The sequence below is a fragment of the Cicer arietinum genome, chromosome 6 (assembly GCF_000331145.2).
Source record: "Cicer arietinum cultivar CDC Frontier isolate Library 1 chromosome 6, Cicar.CDCFrontier_v2.0, whole genome shotgun sequence".
Taxonomy (NCBI): Eukaryota; Viridiplantae; Streptophyta; class Magnoliopsida; order Fabales; family Fabaceae; genus Cicer; species Cicer arietinum.
The window spans coordinates 1,414,382-1,426,469 of record NC_021165.2 but is presented as its reverse complement, the minus strand read 5'-3'; the positions used below and the strand labels follow the sequence as shown (position 1 = coordinate 1,426,469).

General features: G+C 29.0%; 1 protein-coding gene and 1 pseudogene across 1 annotated transcript; both read right to left on the bottom strand.

Moving 5' to 3' along the window:
- Positions 1–5,234: 5,234 nt before the first annotated feature.
- On the bottom strand, positions 5,235–6,239 carry LOC101505142 (U-box domain-containing protein 45-like; annotated as a pseudogene).
- Positions 6,240–10,414: 4,175 nt separating this feature from the next.
- LOC101506870 (lectin-like protein At1g53070) lies at positions 10,415–11,804 on the bottom strand. The gene has a single exon (XM_004503162.4). The coding sequence runs from the start codon at positions 11,666–11,668 to the stop codon at positions 10,613–10,615; it is 1,056 nt and encodes a 351-aa protein (XP_004503219.1). The 5' UTR covers positions 11,669–11,804; the 3' UTR covers positions 10,415–10,612.
- Positions 11,805–12,088: the final 284 nt, after the last annotated feature.

Here is a 12,088-nt window from a genome sequence, read left to right as displayed (position 1 = left end):
ATTTGATTGTATATATTTTAAGACGGAGTAGTATACTTTTATTAGAATGTGAACATTGAATTGCAATTTCTCTCAACATGGAATGGTCTCTTTATGGCTAGGTATTGTTGGTGTTTGTTTACCTAAAATAGTTTCTTTTAGAGAAAAACGAAATGTATACCATCAATCAAAGCAAACCAATTTTATATGAATTCTGATATTGGTTTTGGGTGACACAATTCCGCACTTGGCATTCTTTTTCTTTTGGATTTTCTTTTTATATATGAAAAATGACATTATATTCACTAAAAACAAATAAAAGAAAATGAAAATATACTATAAAAAAAAAAAGTAAAAACGGATTCTGACAAGATTTTTTTAAAGTGTGGACGAATAATTTTTTGGAGAGCAATATCCTTTCAAATTCCAAAGATGCTGCCATTTTAACCCTATAAAGTATAGAAATTAGATTCCCATACAGCATTTCATTTCATCCATGCCTTACACCCTATGTCAAAATGATCTCAAAGTTGTATATCTAATATACTCGTCAAAATGTTTAGTATCTTAAATAAGAAATATAACTAATTTTAGGATTGAAATTTGAATCACATTAATATAATTTGTACTATAAAAAAGTTAAATTAGATTATCTAATATATTGTTGGGAAAAAGATATACACATTTTCAAAAAGGTGATAAAGTAGTGAACCGTTTCTTAACAATCATGTAGTCAGTCTTCCTCATGATGCATCTTTACCTTTTATTCATTGAATGACTCTTTTGAGATGCTTTTTAATTAAGCTCACTAATAAATTCAAACAATAGTTTATGATTCTCTTTGCTATGAAAGCTGAGGTGGAAAATAATTCAACTATATTTCAAGGGCACAAACCTGTCGTGTGGAAATTCGACTTCTTTTGCTAGTGCATGGTTCAAATATTTTTTCAAAGAAAAAGAAGATGCTCTTTGAATTAAAAACTCAAAATTAATGACTCGTATTATAGAACCAAACAACCAGCATCAATTGAGAGCGATTGTTGATTAATTTGGAATATATATATATTCATAATGCACAAAACTTTTTTTTGAGGAGGACAAAAGTTATACATTATTACTAAGATATACTTAATTAATTAAGTGCACTAAATTTAAGTTGATGATGACTTGGTTACCCTTTAGCTCACTGGTCTCCGTACCCAAGTGCGCATTTTTTTATATACAAAATATCCAAGAATTTTAGTAATGATCCGTATATTTTATTTTATTTTATTTTTAAATAAAGATATTTTTAATGATAGTTATAAACAATTAAGTGATTGTACTCAATTAATTAACTAATGAACTTTGAATTTTACTTACCTTTCAATCACATTGGATCATTATAATCCCTTTCCTCATGAAACAAAGGTTAGGATAATTTTTTTATTATGAAAGACAATAATAAAATATTATAAAATTATTTTATATTTGTACCAACATGATATGTAATGTGTGTGATCTCATAAGACTAATTCTATTCACATCGTGCTTTGTGCCAAATTTGTAAAACTCAGGATCAATCTATTATCTATTATATATATTTAAAACAGACCCTCATGCTACATCATAGTATTTCTTTTACGTGTGCACACATATCCCACTTCAGCAAAAAAAAACTTATTTGTACGCCTTAGAGAGTTTTCTTGTGTTTTTATGTTTCACCTCATTTTTTTCTACTTAATTTTTAAATAATTTTTTCCTCTTTTAATCCCTCTAATCCTTTATTTTTTTTAATGACTTTCTCCAACAATTTCTTCTTCCCTCTTGTTGTCTATAATTTGACAATAAATTCATACATCTTGATAACATAAAGGCAATCATTTGGATCGACGCACTTTTTCAACCCCAAAACTAAGAATCAATGGAATGTTTGTCTATCCATGAACATCTATTTTATATGTATATCCAGGGGAATAATGATCGCCTAGCCGCATATTGAGTGCAGCGGAATAATGAACACCATTAATATGATTTGTATTTGGAGTTTTTCTTTGTTGTTGCTTATTTTCTACTCAATACAATTTGATCAATTATTGATGGTTGAGGAATGAGATCGTGCATGTAATGGGTCAAAGCAAGTCTGATGAGGTTAAGTAAACTAATATTTTTGGAGATTTTAAAAAAGAAAGACGAATGAAGGATTTAGGGGAGATGATGAACAATACGGATTTGGGGTTTTCTCCCGACTCTTGTTAAAAAGGAAGAAAAAGAAAATGTTTTTCAACTTTCTCCTGGAAAATAAATAAGTGAGGGAAAATGAATGAAAATTTTCTATTTTTGACCCTTGGACATTTTCTATTATTACCTCTTGGCGATTCTCAATTTTTTTTAATTCATTATTTCTTTAATATATTAATAACTTTAAAAATCTTTATTTTAATATATTGTAATTAAGTGAGTTGTTACAAAACCACTTGTGCATTCTCATCATGATGGGGTAAGATTTCTTTGTGTGCAATATATATACATTGACCAAAAAAAAACCTTAATAACACTTCATCCCTCTCCCAATATAAGTAATTTTTAACAAATGGATATTACCCCCATGCAATTGCAAAGAAGGAAATTGGACAAGCATATGAATATTGAAGGTTCTGTGTAAAATTAAGTTGATTGTGTGGTATTGTTAAAAAATGTCTTCCTTCTAAAAGTAAATCTACAATGCAAACACATTAGTTGTCCTAGTATTTTGTCTTTGCTGCTACTCAGAGGACGAAACATAATGGCATTTCTTCTTTAAATGTGTGCATCTAGAAACGGTTTGGAGAGGTAGGTTTATTGGAGTAATTGTAGACAACAATATATTGTTCTTTTAAACTCATGTCCACCTTCTCACTCGAGAATGTTAACGAGTTTGTGAGACAGAAGAAGCGAGAAAGTGTGGGACAACAATGAAAAGTTGATTCGGATGTCAATAACTTTAACTCACGAGTTTCTCCAAGAATGACAATTAGATAAAAGAAACCATGTCACAAGTAATACTGAAAGATAGATAGATTAGACTTATCGTGGAAGAAACCAGATAAGGGGAGCTTTAGTTGCTGGAAATTTTGTACAAATCGTCTCGAAGCTTTGGTTTGCTTGTAAGAGTTGGATGTCTAAAGAGTTACCATCGAGTTGGATTGTAAGACAATGGTGGATGGAATCAATGAAAAATCAAACAAATGTAATTAAATTTGGCTCTATTTTGCAACATTGTAAAACTGTATGGTTAGTTTTATTCTGAGGCAACCAAACTTTGTTGCTCACAATCTTGCAAGGGTGTCAATGTTTTATTCTAACTCCTAAATGTTAGATTTAACTTCCGGTTGTATTGCGAATTTAATTTTGAATTAAATGAATAGTTTTATAGATTTTACAAAAATTATGTTAAATTATATTTTTGGTCTTCATGTTAATTATTTGTAATTGTTTGATCCTTTATCTCTTTTTTTTTTCTTTTTAAATAGGTCATTTATGTCTTGAAAAGTTTACAACTTAATCATTTTGTTGTTATCTATTACAAATCAGATGAAGTGTCAAAAAATGTCTAATTTGACAAAAAAGAAACTTGATTTCCAATGTGGAATTGATCATACACCTGGACTTCATCATCTTCCCCTCTTTAAAAAGTTGTTTTTAGTTTTTCCCCAAATCAAAAACCCTAAAAATGAAACCAATGTCTTAAATATGGGCAAGTTTTTTGAATTCAAGAAGATCAAACTATTTGGAAGGAAAAAAAGAGGTAAATGACCTAAACCCTAAACTAAAAATACAATTTGGACTAATAATTATGACCTTTAAAAAATTAGCTTTTATCAATGATAATGAAAAACAAAATATTCTACGTGAATTAGAAAAGGAGAGTACCCCACCTCGACTAATTATACATGAACTAACATAAAAATATGAAAATAATTAATGTTACTGATCCATCACATATTACCCTTGATTCAACAACCGTCTCAATCCTATTTTGTTGCTCACAATCATAAGTAGGACATACCAAAATGAGGAGACAAAATTAATATAAAAACCTTTTGTTTCTTATTTTGAACTGAACGTGGACTCATGTGGGATTGATAGTGTTTTTGTTGAGAGTAACGATCGTCACTCTTGGTTTTGTGATTGAATTGAATGTAAACAAATTTAATATAAAAAGCATTTACTTCTTCTTTTAAACTAGACTTGATAGTTTTTTTGTTGAGAGTAATGGTTGTTGCTCCAAACTATGACGATCAAGTAAATTTATTTTAGAGAATGAGATATTGTTTAGGTTAGAATTTCAGTATACTTTTATAAGTTAAGGTATCTTTGTTTTATACTAGATTTCCTCTTGGATTTCTAGAAAGAATTTGTTATGATCAACATGGAGGAAGATACGTGATTCTCAGATCACCCTATAATGTATGACATGTGTCTTTTTAATCATGGAATGAAAATTTTCATATGGTGGTTGTAATCACCGTTGGATTGCCATCAAGTGGCTTAAGATGTGAACATATGTGAGTTATCATGGTCCATCATCCCAGGATCTCATTTTAGACCATATGATGGCCATAATAGGATTGAGGCTCTAGGTTTGTTACCATGGATGACGACTTCAGATCCCTTCATAGAAATGAGTATGCTCTAACTTGAGAAACTTTTGTGCCATTGTTAGTTGGATCGGGTCAATCCAAAATGACCCTATTTCTTTGACGGGCTTGGACTATGACATCCTAAATCTAGCCATAACACTTCTCAATTGTGTTATATATATATATATATATATCTTTAAGAAGATGACATAATTTTGTTATATTCTATCACGAGCTATATTGCCCCTAAATTTTGTGGCACATGCTTGTAATGACACAATTGACACATATATTTGAAAATGAATAATATCATTTTATACAATAGTTTGTTTTCTTTTTTGACAAATCAAATATAAATATAAATATAAAACAACGAGTATTGTTGAAATAGTATTATTTGAAGCAAGATAAAAAATTAAAATTTAAAGAGATACATTTTTCTGTTGATTATATAGGTCCAGAATACTAGTTTATTAATTCTTACCAAACACTCAATATCTATACATATACAAACTGATATTTCAATTACAAAATACTAATTTATTAATATTTACTAGTTATTCTAGTTATTTGGACCGACATTTTTATCCATGTGTTTTTTTTTATTTAAAAAGTATCTCCTTTACATTAGAGAAAAAAATTTAGATGCTACTTTCAACAATCATTTAAAAGAAAATCCAAAGCACAACTAAAACTAGTAATAGACACATCACTTGTGATGCATACAAAAGCTTTTTGTCGTAAATGTCTCAAACTCTTTTCCAAACTAATTTGAACCATCTCATCCAAAATCTTCTTAGCTTTACTACATTGATCATCACTATCAATCTTAGCTATAATATCACAAACTCAAGAGTGTCACCTTCAATTTTGTCAAATTTTGTATTAGCATCATAATCTCTTAGTAGATGCAAAAGGGTACATGCTTTTGTCCTAGACTTCATTATTCCTTGGACAGTAAGTTCAAGAAGTCCTGGAATAACACATATACTCAAAATTGGTTCCCTGTACTTTAATCTATCACTTTGGCACATTTTCAACAATGTTCCAACAACATGTTCCTTACTTTGTGGTGTTCCATTTTCAAGAACTTCAACAACCGAAAGAACGCCGCCTTGTTCGGATGTTAAGGAGACTCTTCCTTTTTCATAATCAACCAAGGATTCTATCAAACAACAACATTTTTCAGCTGTTTTTTAGGATTTTTTAGAGGTTTTGAGAATGTTAGCTATGAATGGAATTGAATTTGATTATAGTATAGGGATGATGTTGTCAAAGTGTGTTGATAAATTAGATAGCCATTATTTAATCTGTTTTGGCTTGGTGGCTTTCATCTCTAAGAATGTAAATAAGAAGTGAAATTATTTCCTAAGAAGTGATGATTGGTTTGTTTGTTGTTAAAGCTGATAGAGTGGGCAATGATACAGTTGCATACTCTTGAAGATTTTTATTTTGTGAACAGAGAAAATTAATTATTGGCTCTAATGCACCTGCTTGCACAATGTTAATTTTGTTCCTGCTTGATAAAAAAGAGGTCAAATAAATAAATGTAGATGTTTTTTTACTGTACCACTAAAAAATAATTTAAGTAAAAAACTACCTTTCACGAGACCAATTTCTCTCAATGTTCTTTTGTTTTTGTTTTAAATCAATTGTCATAGATGGTTGGTTTCACGAGCATTCCATCCACCGATTTTCACTATTGTTTTTTAAATAAATAATTAACATTGAGATAAATTGTTCCTCTTGTAACCAATTTCTCACTTATTTAATAATGTCCCACAAAAGAGTGGTACATTGATAAATAATCATCATCTTTTTAGAGAAGTAAAATATAATAATGTAAGAAAAGAGGTAATAGTAGACTCGGGTGACAAATAACAACATAGTCTAGTCACTAAATTTTTCTACCATGGTCAAATTCAAAGGATGTGATGCAATAATGGTAAGTTGTTTAGTACTTTTTTTGCAAAAACTTATGTGTAATTTACACTTTAAAAGCGTTCCAGGTAAATAATTTACACGGTAAGACTATAGGCATTTATCTTTTTCATTTAAATTTTGTATCTTTTAAAATGTGTACAAGGTTTTTAGCTATCTATCTCTAGTCTTGATTTAATCAAAAAAAAATATTAACATTCAAAAATTATACAGACTAACACCATGAGCTTGTGACTCAGAATAATTAAATATAAAGGCTAATTAAATATATAATAAAGTGATACAATTTTTTTATTTTAATTAAAAAGTTATACAACTTTTCAATATATCATGTATGTATATAATCTATCAACAAACAAATAGAAATTTGTCCGTTGAATTGATTAGGCATGTGTTTTTTAAATCAGAGGATTTTTAAATATTTTGTTTTTGTCATTAATACAATTCGATCAATATAAAAATAACACAAAATATCTATAAAAATGTGTAAAATAATATTTATAAATGTGATAAATAGTGATTAGATTTGTTCAATTTTAATTGGTATATGTAAAAATAGTATTATAAATATGGTAATTTGTCATAAAAATGAGTGAAAAAAAGATAAGAATTTTTTTTTTGAAGGTTTTTATTAATAATATTAGGGGCAATCTGGTATTTTCTATGAGGATGGAGGATGGGAGGTACAGATGGAGGTGCACAATACAAAACTCCTCAAATAATTAGACTTGATAAAAAAATAAAAAATAAAACATCCTATCATTTAGCAACTCTTATTTGTATGCAATTATTCATGCACTGCAACCATTATGAAAACAATTAAAATAAGCTAGTGTGAAGTAACACAAACACAATTGAATGATCAAAAGAGCTTGATTGATAATTAATTGATGATGACCAGGAACATCAATGCAGGAAGATGCACCTATTAAGGTTTGATAGTTACACGTGGATATAACAATTGAAAAAATTTAATTTATATAAGAGAATAAAGTACTATAATAAATAATGAATTGTCCGAAAGAAATCATGTTATGAAATTTTTAAAATAAACCCTTTCAACGGAAAATCTTTAATGATCAAAATATTTAAAACTGAGCATTTAATAACTAACCACAAAATAAAATACTATGTAGACATTATATCTACTTATTCTTGATCTACTAATTTAATCTAAGGAAATTTCTCTTCTCAAAGGAGGGAAGACTTCTCAATTATCGACGTTCCCGACGATCTAACTCTTTGAAAACAACATTTTAATGAGATATTAAATTCTAGTGAATAATATACACAATTTTAAAACAAATAATGTTCTCGATCGATGCAGTAAGATCACAACATCTTCATTCTTCCAAAAATATTATTTAGAAACATACATGATATAACTAACATTCTTCTATAATAACCAATCACTTTCAATAATTAATAAAAAAACTCATCAATTAAATTAATGATAATTTACATATGTAATAATTAAATAAATCTAATATACACATTTATTCTGCATAAAATAATAATCAAATAAATTCAATACACACATTTATTCTGCATAAAATAAATCAATCAATTCAATGACGTTTGATTGTTATATAGAGATATACTACTTCCAAGAAGTGAGTATTATCTCATCATTAACACCAATTCATCTAGTGTATGGTACAAGACTCATCTGTGTGAAGTTTAAAATTCATCTATATATGGGATACAAGACTCATTTGTGTGGAATTTAAACTTCATCTCATTGTGGAGTTTAAAATTTATCAATATGTGAGATACAAGACTTATCCGTGTGGAGTTTAAACCTCATCTACATTTGGGGTACAAGACTCATCTGTGTGGAGTTTAAACCTCATCTCAGAGTTTAAATCTCATCTATATGTGGGTACAAGACCCATCTATATGGAACACATAACTCATCCGCGTAAATAACTGTAGGTACAAGACTCATCCATATAGAGCATAAGTTCATTTCAAACACATACCATAAAATAATTCATTTTTCAACAATCATCTTTATAAAATCATATTTACAAATATAATATTTCATTTGAATATATAATAACAATCATCATTCAAAAAAATATAATAAAATAATCTTCTAAAGAGTATATATTAAAACAATCATACAAAATGGTAGTTCAACAAACGATATAGTAAATAAATGAATTCATAATTTATTATTGCAGTTTATAGAATCTAAAAATTTAAAAGAATTAGATTTTCGACAAAATATATTTTTACAAGAAAGTACCATTCAAAATATTTACCTTTGTTTGCATATCAAATTCCCAAAAGCGTGAAAACCTTGAAGGCTTTGATAAAAATGTTTTCGTTAATTTGCAACTACTATTTTTTTTTTTTTTTTTGTATTTTTAATTTAGAATCCTCTTTTTTCTAATATCAATTTATATTTATATATGAGATAATTCCAATGGCGGTTCCATATATATTGGGCACTTTGTTTCTTATCATAAGGATCGATTTAGTGTGCTAATTAGAGCATCTACAACGGGAGTGAAAATGAGTTCGTTCGCCAGCGTGTAATTACTTAACTTCCAGTTTTTTGTGGGTTCACCGTTGGAGTTGTGCCAAGGTGTCATCACGGTACTGTCAGGAAGGAACGGTGCTTCATAGCGGTTACCTTTTTTTTTTCTTCTTTTTTCTATCTAATTTCATAATTTAATAATAATATAATTATAACCGCTACATTTTATTAATTTATTAATAATAATAAATTTATCATTTTTTATTAATTTATAGCCGTTATCTTCTTTTTAATTTATTAAATAATAATAATTTTGTAACCATTAGCTTTTTTTTAGTTAATATACCACCGTTAACCTTTTTTTTCTCCTTTAATTACGATTGTTAGCTCATTAATAGAAACAATTTGTTACTCATACTTTTTCTTCACAATTTTTTCACATAAGTTTATTAAAAATTTTATTAACTACTTTTTTATTTATTTTTTCATTTAAATTAACATTTTAAGTTATCATAAAATTAAATATTAATGTATAAATTAAAGTAGTGGAATATAATATGATTTTTTAAAAGTTAAACCGTAAAAAATAAATGAGTTGATTTAGCGTGACGTGGCATAGTAGAACTTGAATCAGGTTGAGTTCACCGTTGGAATAGAAAATGAGTGAACTACTTCAACATGATGTGGCACAGTGGACCCCATCTAAAGAACCCATATTGAGTTCACCGTTGTAGATGCTCTTAGAACCTGTCTCATTTTAGTAATGTCATCCATTATGCATCCTATCACCTATAATTAACTACCATCCAAATAGATTGTTTGTTTAAGTCAACTCATCACAATCCATCATAATTTACATAAATGTTTTATTTATTATTAATAATAATAATAATAATAATAATAATAATAACAATAATAATAATAATCTATAATTTAGATGATTTCCAAATTTTAAAATCGAAAATTTCAATTGTTTCTAATATTTGATTGTAACATCAATTCTTATTATGTAATGTAATTCATAATGTTAGAAGGATATCACACCCCGTTCATCAAATCCATAATAGTAACTATTTGTAATTGGGAAAATCATGCACAATTTAACAACATGAATACATCAACACATGAGAAAAATCAATTTTACTAACATGTATACAAATCAAGCACATAGGCTTCCTTTATCTAATAATCTCTCACGTTCTCACTCTCATAAATCATAAACCCAAAACAATTCATCAACACAAGCATTTCTTAGTAACAAACTCTCCAGAATGTTTCTGGTTTCCTATTTAATGTGTCACTCATATTATAAGAACCTGCCAATTACAATATCTAATCTAAGCAACTGAGAACATTTTATATGCTACCAAGGATCACATATTACAAAATTCAAAGTGCAAGATTTGAATCAATGAAAAGTGGATTCCCATTCCCAAATCAGGAAGTACAAATATTTTACAAGGTTGGTTATTACAATGAATCTACAATATCATAATCTCCTACAAAAGAATTTTTCCAAATTATATAGACACAAAAAAGAACAACAATAACAATATCATCACAATCTCCTACTAGCAAAAGAATTCACATCATCACCTATATGTTCTTAATGTTGATCAGTCTCTTCAGCATTTTTGTCAACAGCAACATCAATCCTTTCATACCTTACATCAGAAGGGTGTTCAGGTAATTTTGCAAGAGACTCTTCTTCATATTTATGGAAAAAAATTACCCACATAAACAAAACCACAAATGTCACCAAAACAACACAAACAGTCCCAAAAATCACACCAGCAAGAAGTGTCAAAGGTCGAAACTTTCGATTCGCATCAAGCTTAGCTTCTTCATCAGATAACCCATTTGGATCAACAGGTTGAGAATGCAATGAATTTGTTGAAACATTTCTCAAATTAAGCTTCCATGAATAAACACGAACAACTTGAACAGAATCAGCATCATTGGAAGAACTCAAACCAATATACACAGGTTGGCTACCCCAAATCTTAAACAAATCAATGTTATGTGAAACAATAGGATTCAAAGATTTGTCTTCATTCCATTTGTTTAACCTAACTTCTAAAATGTGGGACCCAGCTTCATAATCAACCCAAGCTTTCAACTTTTTGCCACTATTGAGAACCATATTCGAATCAGAAACATTCGCAACCGCGACGGAGACGAGGCTTCCGAAGTCGATTCCGACGTGATTCGCGTTTAAATCACCGACATTATCGTCTTTCGAGGTGTCGAATTCAACGCCGAGGAAACTATTCGTCGTCGAAGGAGAAAATCCGTAGGAACCGTTACCAGGGAAAGCGGCAGCGAGATTGCCGGGGATGATAATCAAAAGGAGACCGCCGCCGGCGTCGGGAGAAATGGAGAAGGTGAATTCGACGGAGAAGGAGGCGGTGTCGGTGAAAATGATGGGTTGACGGCGGAGGAGAAGACCGGCGGCGAGAGAAGAGTGGTGGGTGAGTTTAACGTGGGTCCCAGTACCACCGGATTTATCGGCGAAAACCTTGGCATCGCCGAAGAGATCGACGTCGTTGTCGAAATTAGGGATATTGATTAAGGAATGTGTGGTGGAAGAAGAAGAAGAAAAAGAAGGTTGTATGAAGAAGAGGATTAAGGAAGATAAAACGAAAAGGGATAATGTAACCATGCCGCTATAGTTTTCAACAATAATGTAACTCTGTTTTTGTTTTATGTTTCAAATCTCTGTGTTTCTTCTTCTTGCTGCTGCTCATGTCTACCGCTCAATATAATCTTTCTTTAACTTTCCTTTCATTTTCATTTATATTGTAAATTACTACTCAAAATTTTCAAAATAAATGTAGCTTCCTTTCAAAAATTAAATGTAGTTATAAATTTTATGGAAAAACTATAAAAGGATGTTGCGATTTTATAAATTTATTTTTAATAGTTACTCTAATATAGTGAAATATAATGACATCAAATATTGTTATAGATTTATGGTAAATTTTAAGATATAATGATGGATAATGTAATTTTTTTTAATAATTATCATTTAATTATAATTTATTATGACATTTAATAATTAAATAATTAATTTAAAATTCTA

Bases quoted from the DNA above. Each gene is read 5' to 3' on its own strand.
- LOC101506870 (XM_004503162.4), bottom strand. From the start codon at position 11,668: ATGGTTACATTATCCCTTTTCGTTTTATCTTCCTTAATCCTCTTCTTC.